The 13631-nt window shown below is 40.6% G+C and overlaps 1 protein-coding gene across 1 annotated transcript; it reads left to right on the top strand.

The window, feature by feature from the left end:
- The first annotated feature begins 150 nt into the window (after positions 1-150).
- LOC115094417 (cis-aconitate decarboxylase-like) lies at positions 151-11043 on the top strand. Its single transcript, XM_029607447.1, has 6 exons — positions 151-462; positions 1998-2052; positions 6403-6590; positions 7238-7330; positions 7821-8026; positions 8614-11043. Exons 1-6 carry the CDS (start codon positions 439-441, stop codon positions 9533-9535), a joined length of 1488 nt encoding a protein of 495 aa, XP_029463307.1. The 5' UTR covers positions 151-438; the 3' UTR covers positions 9536-11043.
- The last annotated feature ends 2588 nt before the right edge of the window (positions 11044-13631 follow it).

The raw sequence follows: 13631 nt of genomic DNA on the forward strand, positions 1-13631 counted from the left end.
ATTACTGGTCGACACCCTCCTTTGGAATGCGATTGGGCAGTCCCAGATTCCTAAGTTTCCCCTCCCCATTCTCACTTTGTTTGCAGTTCTGATTTTCTTTCCTTCTATTAGAGTATTTCCTTAAGAAAATTCCCCTAAGACGTTTTTAGTTTCTTTCCCCTAGGGTTAGAGGGGAAAAAAAAAAAATCACCCAGTTCCAGCCTTACCCCACTGTCCCACAGCCAAATCCTTTTTCCTGAACTATGATGTCATACAGACTGCTCAGTTAGTAATTTAAAAAAAAAAGTCCGGTTTCCTCCACGGAATGCAGTATATAAACTCTGCAGAGGTGAGTCTTTTTTTAACCAGCTTCTCTACCAGCAATTACCCAGATAGAAAGAGAGAGAGAGAGAGAGAGAGAACAATCCATCTACAAAGAGACAGACAAAGTACAAGAAGATGTTCCCGGCCTCTATGTTACATGTAAATATAGTTTTACTTATATATGTTTGTTTACTAATATATGTTTCGTCATATTTTTAAGTCCTTACTAGTGGTGCTTCTTTATTTAAGAGCTGATACACTTATATTGAAATTGTGCCTGTTGCTTTCTGCTATGCTGTTTTTTTCTAGGCGGGTCACACCCGGTATTTCTCTTCCGCAGGCATGCATGTCCTGGTATTTTTATGCGGCACACATATGTGTGCAAGTGGACAATACCACAGAAATGCAAGTTTAATTAGGGTTTCTTTTAAGAACCTGATTGAAAATATTAAACATTAAGTTTGTTTAAATTGGTTGGGGGAGGGGGGGGGGGCTTTGTCATTTCTGTTTTCATGTGCAAGGGATTGGCCAGGTTGCTAGATTTTCCGAAAACTGGACAAGATGAATTCTTCTTTGCCATTTGGTATTCATTTCTGATGTGATGCAACTATTTCGCTGTTCATATTGTATTTGCTAAAATGGGTTTTAGCACCTGTTTGTATAATTTGTATATATGTTAACTATTACACCGCAAAGAGCCACTATATATTAACTTCTCACTTAAATAATCTCAAAACCTGAATCAGAAGTGAGGGCATTCTGTACCTCAAAATCGTTAAAACAAAATATTCCCTCCGTGTTCTGAAGAGCAAATTGAGCAGCTTGTTCCATAGGCATCTTGTAAAAGGAAGAAAAGAATGGCAGAACAATCTGTCTTAGCATTTCTTTCTCTGTTTAATGGGAGACTGCCCTTTATTTTTCAGTTTAGGACTTCATCAAATTTTCTGGGAAAACATTACTTCGATTTTCAGCTTTTTATATACGGTAGATGTAGATATCCTGAAAGTTTGATGGCTGTAAATTAAATGATTCAAGAGATAATGAGTACACAGATAGAAAGACAAAGCTATACATAAGTGAATTGATTTTTTTTAATGCTAAAAATAGCCACAGAAGGAAAGACCCTTTTAACTATATAGGAGTATCCATTCTTAAAATGTTCAGTTTCCATAGTTTTTGTTTGTGATAGTGGTTTGAAAACTTAAATTATTATACCAATAGGTAAGTAATAACAATGTTAGGACTCTCGCTTTCATATTATCCTCTTCACTTTAGTCACTATTAAGTCTGACTTTCCGGCAAACTGCACACACAGACTCTCTGTGAAACAGTTTCACAGCCCAGAGACTAAACAAGAGTAAAGGATAAACACATCCTTAGGTCAATCAAATATGAATCTTATCTAAGAATGGCAAGGCAGGCTTCAAACTGTTTCTTTCTGTACAAACCATAGCAGTGTGAGGCTGCAGGACTGTGTGCTTGTGAAATTCATTGTTTGCAGTTCTGAGATAAACCCCAGGTGAGCAACAATCCCTTAGAAAGCACACACAGTCCTCCTATTGCATCCTATTGCGGTTGATTCATTAATTCAGTATAATATACAGTACCCTGTCCCAAAATAGTACGGGACCTTTGGTCTGACCTACGTTGGTAATGCTTGGGTTCTTAGTCGGTATTCTGCTTTTCTCTTCTAGAAAACACACAAGACTTGTTCATTTGCCAGGAAACTACACAAGGCAGCTGTTGAAGGTATGGGGCTCTATGCCATAAGCTCAGAGTATCAATTTCTTTCTCCTTCATTACTAAACTGGGAAAGGAAATACCATTAATAATTTTGAAGAATTAAACTCGAAACTCAAAGTACTTGGCTTGTCAAGTGCTATATTTTTATTTCCAGAAGACCAAATGCGATGGACAAATAACTAATTAGTCAAGGAGTTAACTATGTAAGAGAGCTACAGAACTGTACAAAGCCATTTTATTCATTTTGCAGAGAGGGAGACTTTTGTGTCTGTCACAAGCACCTTGATAACAGTCCAATTTCAATATTAATGGGCTAATACCATTCAAATTGAAATCTCATATTATCAATATGAAACAAATGTTGCATTGTTCATAATACCATAACAGTTTCCTGTATAATTCGGGAAAAATGTATATAACCAATATGAAACAGTTTCTTCCTTTTTGAGAGACAATTGTATGCTTATGTTGGTAAGCCAAAACTAGATCTTCCCAAGCTTGTCCTGGGCACTCCACAGTCAGTTGGCTTTTCAGGATATCTACAATAAATATACAGAAGATAAAATTGCACATGCTGGGTCTTTAATACATGCAGATTTATCTCGTGCATATTCATTGTGGATATCCTGAAAACCCAGCTGCCTGTGGAGGAAAGATTTGGGAAGCCCTGACCTAAGAGAATTCCCAAACTTCTGATAGAATACATAAGAAAATATAAGATTTCTCCCAGAATGTTATGAGGGATAAATATCTTGCAACAGGCAGGCAATTCCGGTCCTCGAGTGTGACAAGTCAGTCAGATTTTCAGGATATCCACAATGAATATGCATGAGATGTATTTACGCTCAACTGAGGCAGCACATGCAGATGCATCTCATGAATATTCAGTGCGGCTATCTTGAAACCCAACTAGCTTGGGGCACGAAGACTAGAGTTGCTTACCCGTGATTCAGTGAACAGCCTAAATAGAAAGACAGCACCATCAAGATATGTGTGAGAGGTATGGCTTTAGCACTTTTCAGGAAATTGGAACTGTAAACACGCTCATAAAGATGGTGATGTCATTTGGTATCATAAACCCACTGGTTCCACTTACAAATGAGAGGCAGAATATTCGGAGAAGAAATAGTTCTTCCTGTATAGTCAAAGAACACTCCAGGAACAATTATACTGTGGCAGAAATGTAGGGAATGCAGACATTGCATAAAGAGTTTACCTCTGCCAAGCTTATTACAAGAGTTCTATTTCTGAAAGCTGAATGTGTGCCAGATGATGTGGCAACTGTTATCAAGTTATACTGGAACAAATATGTAAAAACTCTGAAAATGACACAATAGACAGGCAAGCTTAATACATGCGAAAGACTACAGCACATTTGTGTTTAACTTGTACAGAACCCGTGCTTTGCTGGTATTCAAAAATACCTATGATTGCCAAAGGCCAGGAATTGAAATAATGTTTTAGGCAATATGTACATGAAATGAATACATGAAACATCTGCACAGATTTGCAGCAGAGCAATTGATCGTACAGAATGCACATACATTTTGGAGGTGTGCAGGTACATTAAATAATAATACATTTCTTAGCAAAGTTAAAAAAGCAGCTTTAAATGTAATAAATTAATTCTGCACCCATACTAAACTTCGCACGGCTCTGAAAATTGGGTGAAGGTTGGGAGTCGGCAATCAAAGAACAGAAAGAGTAACCACCTCACCTCACAAATCATGAAAACCATCAGAGACGCTGAAATTAGTGTGTGACCTTCACTATGACCTAGCCCCCTACCTAGCCTTCCTCCCTTTTCCCCTCTCCTCCCTGAACCCTAAATCCTACCTATCTATCCTAAATTATTTCGTTTATCAATGTATCCGCTCGATGGAGCAGGAATAAGTTGTGCGTGCTTCCCCGGGCTAGGGCCTGCCCCTTTTGGCTCTGCCGGCACTTCTGCGTGTACCAGCAGAGATGCACATGGCCGGGCCATTTCTAAAATGCGCTCGGCACATGCACGGCCCGGCCATGCGCGTATCTGCTGGGATTTGCACATGCCAGCGATTACAAAATTGCCTTTGGCTTCCAAGGAATAGGAAGCATTTTGTTCTGAGCTTAAACATTACAGAAGTACAGAGTCATACCTTGAGATGTGTGAACTAGGCAATTCTTTATATTAGTTAAGGAATTTTATTTCATCTGATCTGCCCTTGTGACACAGCAGCAGTCCATCCACTGTGATAGTTTAATAATCTGCACACTGCTAAACAATTACACTTTTGGTCTTCTTAAATGCAGCCTTTGTTAAAATCGGAAAACCTTGTTTGTATTCTATAATTTGGCAGTGATTGACTTAGAGCCTCTGTACCACCAAGGAACCTGCCACTGAAAAAGGACCATTTTTAAAAAATGGATTTAAAAAAAAAAATCTCATTCCTATATAAAGAGAAAAAAAGGTAATAATTAAAAATCTGATTTTGGTTTTGAATATGGGAACACATTCACCAGCTTCAATAGTCATTAAAAAGATTTACATCTAGGGCAGCTAATCTGCAAAGCATCCTTTATCTTCTGTCTGAGATGTAGGATCTATGCACATCCAGTAAATTCCAAAAAGCTAGTATATGAATTGAAAGCAAAGCAATCTAATTGTGTGTCCATCTTGATTATTAAATTTCATTTAAAAAAAATGATTGGAAGAGACTAAGACCAGGGCCTGATTCACTTAGACCTTTTTATCCCATTCTGTGCCTATCAGAAAAGAAGGTAGTAAATCAAGTCTATCGTACATAAACAGCATCCTAGGCAAGCAGACTGCCAGGTCTCACTGGGGATTTGCCTTCAAAAAGTAGGCGCTACATTTCCAGGAAGTAATCTGAAATGAAGTTTGATATTGTACTGCAAATTGCCATTTTCCTTCACACAGCAAGGAGTTGGATATACAACCAATAAACATTATTCTTAACATATATCTATACGGCACAATTTTCACTACGCTGCCAAGGTGCAAGGTAGTCAGGTACTTCTGTAGCTAATTTTCAAAGATAAATAGCTAGAAGGTACAAAGGACTGTGCAGAGTAGTAAATCACAAGCGGATTGTGATAAATTGCAGGAAGAGCTTGTGAGATTGGAAGACTGGGCTTCCAAATGGCAGATGAAATTTAATGTGGACAAGTGCAAGGTGATGCATATAGAGATAAATAACCCTTGCTGTGGTTACACGATGTTAGGTTCCATCTTAGGAGTTGCTATCCAGGAAAGAGATCTAAGCATCTTGATATTACATTGAAATCGTCGGCTCAAGAAAACAAAATAGAAGGAATTATTAGGAAGGGAATGGCAAATAAAATAGAAAATGTCATAATGTCTTTGTATCGCTCCATGGTGAAACCGCATCTTGAACACTGTGTTCAATCCTGGTCACCACATCTCAAAAAAGATATAGTTGCACCAGATAAAGTGCAGTGAAGGGCTACCAAAATGATAAAGGGGATGGAAGAGCTCCCCTATGAGGAAAGGCTAAAGAGGTTAGGGCTGTTCAGCTTGGAGAAGAGACGACAGATGAGGGGGGGGGGGGTATGATAGAGGTCTTCAAAATCATGAAAGGACTTGGACAAGTTAACGTAAATCAGTTATTTATTCTCTCAGATAATAGAAGGAATAGGGGGGACTCCATGAAGTTCGCAAGTAGCTCATTTATAGCAAATCAAAGAAAATTTCACTCAGTGCATACTTCTCTGGAATTCATTGCCAGAGGATGTGGTTATTGCAGTTAGTGTAACTGGGTTTAGAAAAGGTTTGGATAAGTTCCTACAGAAGAAGTCCATAAACTGCTTTGAATCAATAAGAACTAGTAGCTTGAGATCTATTTAATGTTTGGGTACTTGCCAGGTACTTGTGACTTGGATTGGTCAATGTTGGAGACAGGATACTGGGCTTGATGGACCCTTGGTCTGATCCAGTATGGCAATTTTTATGTTCTTATTTTTTAAGGTACAAATGTACATGTTCAGTGTCATATGTTTCCGTGCTGTGATGCTGATTTTATAGATAACTTCCAGAGCTATACATTAGCCATGCAAAACATTTCTTAATGTATAAGGTTCAATCTTTCATTCTTCAACTGGGACGGGATGCAGGGAGGGATACAAGAACAATGGACAATGACTGAATTATGTATATTGTAGTGTTAAGCGATTAACATATTTTAATAAATGTAACATGTAAATGTAAATGAATGCATTTTACTGAGATCAAGCTCCTTCATCCTGTGCCAATGTACTTTCATATAGCCTTATATTCCAATGAGTCTGAAAAGGTAATGGATGTCAGTTTTCCAAATAATGCATTGTTCTTTCTGGCAGTTCTAGAAGGGATTCCTCTGGAAGAGACCGTCACCAGCAGCTTTGCGTCATTCATCCATGGGGTCCGTTCAGAGCATCTTTCAGACATTGTACGGCACCGGAGCAAGAGGATGATCCTGGACAGCATGGGGGTTGGCCTTGTAGGCAGCACCACCCAGGTGTTCAATATCGCCCTACGGTATTGCCAGGTAGGAGGGTTATGACCAGCCAATACGGAACATCACAGGCACTGTAGGATCTGAAGTACACATAGACTAACAACAAAAGACCAAACACCGGCAACTGAAAAACTCAAATACTGAACTTCATGTTTTCACAAGTATTTAAAGTGCCTCTTCAGCCTGTATAAAAGAATACATAAAGTATACTGTTTATTTATATTTATTTATTATATAACTGAATAAAACATACTATCTCCTAGTATCTACAGAAATCTGGGAATAGTACAATATTTCACAGAAAACCCATATTACTTAGCAGAGTTTTGATGATTAATAATATACTATGGTGTATTATCTCCAAATAACTATGAAAATAAACCATATCCCAATAGTATCTCAAACTTTCCCAATAGAGAATAATAATGCAACCAAAAACTGCTCTGTTATTTCAAAAAGGACACATATAATCTGCAATTACATTTTTCTTTTTTGGGTGAAATTATAGTGGTCTGATAATAAGGCTCAAACGTTTCCTGTTGTATGCTAAACTTAAAATCTTCAGTACATTTGTTAAGCATATAAAATCAGCAGACTCCTGAGGGTTTATTCTAGGTTAAAAAAAAAAAACATCCATTAAAAGTGTTCTAGCAATACTAAATTCTTCTTTCTCACAGGACATATATTCCACGTCTGAGGTTAGCTCTGTTTATGGAAGGAAAGGGCTGAAGCTCTCCCCAACGCTTGCTGCATTTGCCAATGGTGTAGCGGTAAGGACATTTAGAGATGATTAGTAATCCTGGCTCTTCCTGAGCACAATCGTTTTTGTCTTATCTGTGTTTACAGCAATAAATGCATTCCCTGAAAACTCTTACTTGACTGTGTGCATGGAAAAGATTGCAAGCTCTGTTGAGCAGGGGCTGCCTCTTTATATGTATTTGCACAACACTGCATACATCCGGTAGTGCTAGAGAAAAAAAAATGACAGGTAGTAGATAGTTTCCGATGGCCAGCACTAGGATCTGTAATTTAGGATTAGTACTCGTAAATTGTGCAGCTTCTTCTTCTTCTTCTGAGCTTAAACCTCAAAGATGAAACTTCAGTAAGGCTGAAGTCTTTTGCTTAAAACGAATCTGCACAAAATCCCTCATTGACCTGATACTTGTACAGTGAGATGGAAGCAAATCCCAATTCTCTTCTCCACAGAATTTTAGATTGACTCTTTATAAATTCTCTTTTTGCTCTCTCCTAATTTGGCAGGCTCATTCCATGGATTTTGATGATACCTGGCACCCTGCCACTCACCCCTCGGGTGCTGTGCTGCCTGCTCTCTTGGCTGCTTCTGAGATGTTTCCTGCAGGTTCCAAACCGAATGGATTAGACCTCTTACTGGCATTCAATGTGGGCATCGAAGTACAAGGGAGACTCATGCGTTTCTCATCTGAGGCCCACAACATCCCTAAGAGGTAAATGTGGCATTTGTACAGAGCAAGGGTGGGCAATTCCGGTCCTTGAGGGTTGCAACCCAGTTGGGTTTTCAGGATATCCCTAATGAACCTGCATGAAAATGATTTGCATACAACTGAAGCAGAGTGCAAGCAAATTTCTCTCATGCAGGTTCATTAGGGATATCCTGAAAACCTAACTGGTTTGTGAGCCTTGAGGCCTAGAATTACCCACTCCTGGTATACAAAACATGAAGCTATGTTTAGGTAGATTTCACACAACTGTATGGATTTTAAAATTATTCAGTGATAAAGGTTCAATTATAATTGGGTTGTTGTAACCAAGGAAAAGATAAATAAATTGGAGAACATTTAGAGTGAATAAACAATAATTCAGATGAAGGAGTGCAGTATAAGACTAGTGAAAATTAACATATCTGTACAAATTCATCATGAATTATATCTGAAAGTTGCATTTATAAAGTAACTTGCAGGTGGCCAGCTTAGGGCAATTTTTGCAAAAAGTAGAGGGGCAACATTGTTATAGCGAAACTAATGTGTCTTTGAATATATCTGTAAAACTAAATATTATATTTTTTATAATTCAGGTTTCATCCTCCCTCGGTTGTTGGCACCATGGGTAGTGCTGCTGCTACTGCCAAACTCCTTTCCTTAAACAAGGCTCAATGTACCCATGCCTTGGCAATAGCAGCTTCCTTGGCAGGGGCACCTATGGCAAATGCAGCAACCCTAGCCAAACCTCTTCATATTGGAAATGCGACCCGCCTTGGATTTGAAGCAGCACTCCTGGCTGCCCGTGGGATGGAGGCTAACCCTCTTATTTTGGATGATGTTCCTGGTTGTTCTGGATTCAGTGCTTTCTATGGTGACTATAAACCCAGAACAATGGCAATGCCAGAAAAGGACCATGTCTTCCTCTTAGAGGATCAGGATATTGCTTTCAAACGCTTCCCAGCTCACCTGGGAATGCACTGGGTAGTAGATGCTTCCCTCTCAGTCAGGAACAGGCTTATCAATCATATAGGTTCTTTTAATCCCTCTGCTATACATTCCATTCTTTTGAGGATCCCAGTTTCCAAGTACATTAACAGGCCTTTCCCAGAATCTGAACACCAGGCTCGGCACTCCTTCCAGTTCAATGCCTGCACTGCCCTCATAGATGGCCATGTGGATATTGAATCTTTCAGTGGGGACAGCATCAATCGACTTGAGCTACAGAAACTTCTAGGCAAAGTGATGGTAGAGCATCCTGAAGACAATGAAGCCAATTTTGACAAAATGTATGGAGAAGTAGCATTGCTTCTGGATAATGGGGATACCCTGACAGGCAGGTGTGACACTTTTTATGGGCACTGGAGGAACCCACTCAACAGAGAATCACTTCTCCAGAAGTTCTACTCCAATGCCACCCATGTGCTCCAAGAAGAGCAGGTAGAGGCCATTATTGAGATGGTAGAAAACATAGAAAACCTGCCTGACAGCTCCCATTTGACCACTTCCCTGCAATAGATTTAATGTTTCTCCATTGAACATCAGACATAAATAACAAATGCTACATTTTAAATTTGGATAACATATGTAAACCATTTACAATTCATCTAGCTGTAACTATATTTTCCATGAATTGTTATCCTGATAATACAGTCAACTAAAAATCTGTAGATTTCAATCTCTGGGAATTTGTAGGTGATCAATGTGCAGCTCCATATAAAGTATTGGGTGGCCACAGATCTCCAAAGATTGTCAAATGCTTTGCACATTATGATGCAATGTGATCTTCTGATACAACTGATTTAATGGTTTGTTTATTCAAAATGACTTTGTGTACATAACACTGAACTAGCCACAAATGTTCTGGTTATTACATATGTAACACAAACTCTTTTTTGTTTTCTAAATTTCTGTAAAGTTGATTTCGCCAGTCAATATGATGCCTTTCAGACTGACCATGTACTTGGGTGATGACAATATCAACTCTATTTGATTAATTAGAAATATAGCATTTCATTAAAATCATTCAGCACTATTTATTCAATGATCTGTGAAGCAAGCAATTAATATTATTGTTAAGTTAAATAGCTTATTTATTGAATGAAAGTGTTTATTTTTAATTCTTTTCCTAGATACACTGTAATTCTGTTATGCAAAAAATGATGGTGGCAATTTTCCAACTGTTTGAATTGGGACAAATGTTTTGCATCAATTTTCAGTGTAAAGGATGCTTGTATTTTTTGCTTTGAAAAGTCTCGTGGGCACAAAGTATCCACGTATATGTGCACTTACTTTTTATGCAGGTAGTTTTTTTCTAGGAAAATAACACAAGTACAGTTGAAAATGCCCCCTCACAATGCCTCCTCTAAATGCGACTACAAGAACATTGCATGTACTTTTACCACAACGGGGAAAGGCAGTTTTCAGATGGCCAATTTATATGCAGAAACTATTCATATATATAGCTTCAAAAATTGCCCTCTATATCATTAAATTAATTGACAAATTATAGGGCAAAGGCCAAAGAAATATATCAAAGGAAATGACCTGTGATTTTTTTTTTTTTTTTTATATGGCTTTACTATTTTGAAAAAAAATCATTCAATGTAGCAGTGAACCATATGATTTTTGTAAAACTTGTGCCTAGCCTACTTTGTAGATTTCATGCAAATTGGAAGCATATTCATGTATTTTCTGATTTCTGCTAAATTTTTCTGTGCCTCATTAAATTCAGTTTTATATATTATGTTTGTATATTAGGTTTTCTATGTACCTGTGTTAATAAAGAATGTGGAAATGTTTCATTGCACAGTGAATTTTAAGCATATCTCCCAACTTAGGGCTAGATTCAACAAACTGATTATAGTTTTTACTTCTTAACTTAGCTTTTTAGTATTTGAATTTTATGTTCTAGTTGTGCCTTGATAAGATTCCATAATTTTATTAGTAATAATGCTTCTATTTATTTTAATTATTCTTAATTACCTAATAGTTAATTTTAATAGCTATTTATGAATTTTTGTATTTTCTGCTTTTTTATTAATTTTAGCTGTTATTACTATTTATTGTATTTTCTTGCTTTATTTTACTGTACACCATTGTGAAGGTTTTACTGATGTGACGGTATATAAAAAACCAATAAACAATAAACTATAAACTATAAAACTATCATGTGTTTTATGGTAATAACCTATTACTCGAGGGGCGTGTTTTATGGTAATAGCCTATTTATTGCAATGTGCGCTTCACATAGGTATTTCCGCAAAGTGTGTTAACTTTTCGCACTTTGCAGTAATACCACAATTATTGCATTTCCTACCTGCAACCACTGGGGTGGGAGAGGGAGGGAGAGAGAGAGAGAGAGTGCCTCTGGGGGTGGCATCATAGTAAGTGTTGCGTATGTAAACCCTTGAGCTGAGACGAGGTTGATACTACCACCAAGGGGAGGCCCCCAGTGGTCCTCATCATTGGGAGGCAGTGCAGGTGCAGAAGACTCAACTAGAGCTTCACCTTTACCAGTCCACATTCCCCTCAGGTTGAGCCTTTGGGTGCCGAGTCTAGCAGGGCTTAGGTGAGGGTCTCTCACGTCGAGGAGTCCAAGGAGAAGGCAACACGGCATCAGGCAGGCAAGGTCGAGGCAGGCGGCAGGCAGACAAAACCAGGAACAGGCCAGAGGTCAGGACAGGCAGCAGGCAGGTAGGATGAAGAGACAAGCTGGAGGTCAGGGCAGGCAGAGGTCAAGTGTATATGAAGTACCAGGCAGAAATCCAAAACCAGGGAGTCAGTCCAAGGGCAGGAGCAGTAACGGAACCAAGGCAGGAGCACAGGAACAGGAGGCTGGACTGGAATCCAGGATCAGGAAGTCAAGGCTGGAATGCAGAATCAAGGAAGCAAGGCTGGAACACAGGATCAGGAAGGCAAGGCTTGAACGCAGGACCAAGATCAGGAACAAAGCAGATGACGCACTCAATATCTGAGCAGGACCCATTGCTAAAGCAGAGTGCTGGAGTCAGGGCCGGGTATATATACCCGCCCTGGCTGACATCATCTTCACGGGCTGCGGGGAAGTTTCCCGCTGTGGGTCCTTTAAATTGTGTGATGGAGCACACGTGCACCTAGGGGAGAGAGTACAAAGGTTGGGACAGCAGCGTGCCACGCCGCAAGGGCAGGCCGCATTGGCAGTGGTCGACAGCAGCCATGGCCGCCAGTGACGAAGGAGAGCCGGACCCGGGAGCCTCCTGGCAGAGGTAAGGGGACCCAGCCACAGGCAGCTGCTGCCGGGAATCCTAACAGTACTCCCTCCTTTACGCCCCCTCCTAGAAGAACCAGACTTACCAGGGTGAGCCGTGTGGAATTGTTGGAGGAGCTCCATGTGAAGGATGTTCGAGGCGGGTTTCCAGGTATTCTCCTCGGGTCCAAATCCTTCCCAGGCGATCAGATATTCCCAGTATCTGTGATGGCATCTCACATCCAGAACCTCCTCCACCTGGTATATCTGGTCTTCTTCAGATGTGACATCCAGTGGCTCTGGCGGCTTGCGATGGGGCCAGGATAGTACTAGTGGTTTCAGGAGGGAGACATGAAAAGTGTTGTGGATCTTCAAGGTTGAAGGTAGGCATAGGCGATAAGTAACTGGGCCTAGACATTCAGTAACAGCGAAGAGGCCAATGTACTTGGGAGCCAACCTCATCGAGGATACTCTGAAGCAGATATGGCGGGTACTCAGCCATACTCTATCTCCAACCTGAAAGAGAGGAGCAGGGAGGCTGTGGCTGTTGGCCCCTTTCTTGGCTGCTTCGACTGCCTACTGGAGGTTGTCTTGAGTACTGTTCCAGAGATGTTGTGCAGTGAGTTGAGCCATGGGAGAGGGCACTAAGAGTGGCATAGGTAGTGGTGGGACTGGTTGTCGCCCATAGACTAGTTGGAAGGGTAAGGCGCCAGTCACCGAATGGGTGTGCAAGTTGTGAGAGAACTCTGCCCAGGGTAACAGGGAGGACCAGTCGTCCTATCTATCATTGACGAATGAGCGGAGGAAGGTCTTCAAGGTCCGGTTGGTGCATTCAGCTTGCTCATTTCCCTGGGGGTGGTATGCCGAAGTGAAGTCAAGTTGCACCCTGAATGTCTTGCACAATGAGCGCCAGTGTCTGGCTGTGAACTGAGTCCCTCGGTCAGAGGCTATATGTTGGGGCAGCCCGTGGAGGCAGAAGATATGCTGCGTGAATAATTGAGCCAGCTCGGGAGCCGAGGAAAGCTTGGGGAGTGCGATGAAGTGTGCCATCTTGGAAAATCTGTCGATGACCACCCAGATGACATGGTTGCCGTTCGATGGGGGAAGCTCTACTACAAAGTTGGATGATTTGTGGGTCCAAGGTTCCTTGGGGATGGCCAAAGGCTGTAGGAGACCCCAGGGGTGCCCGGGCAAGGGTTTCTGCTGGGCACAAGCTGGGCAGGAGTTGACATAGGCCCAGGCATTGTGCTCCATCTGCGGCTACCAGTAATATCGCCGTAGCAGCTCCAATGTACATGCCCTTCCAGGATGCCCGGCAGTGAGGGAGTCATGGGCCCATACCAGAACCTTCCATCGAAGACGGAGAGGTACCATGTCTTCCCCTGG

Source organism: Rhinatrema bivittatum, chromosome 6 (genome assembly GCF_901001135.1).
Source record: "Rhinatrema bivittatum chromosome 6, aRhiBiv1.1, whole genome shotgun sequence".
NCBI classification, from domain to species: domain Eukaryota; kingdom Metazoa; phylum Chordata; class Amphibia; order Gymnophiona; family Rhinatrematidae; genus Rhinatrema; species Rhinatrema bivittatum.

What these genes read in the sequence shown, in the direction of transcription:
- LOC115094417 (XM_029607447.1), top strand. Translation starts at nt 439, where the DNA reads ATGTTCCCGGCCTCTATGTTACAT. An exon ending in TCCCGGCCTCTATGTTACAT is followed by an intron (nt 463 to 1,997) that starts GTAAATATAGTT and finishes TTTCTCTTCTAG; the next exon opens with AAAACACACAAGACTTGTTC. An exon ending in CATTTGCCAATGGTGTAGCG is followed by an intron (nt 7,331 to 7,820) that starts GTAAGGACATTT and finishes CTAATTTGGCAG; the next exon opens with GCTCATTCCATGGATTTTGA.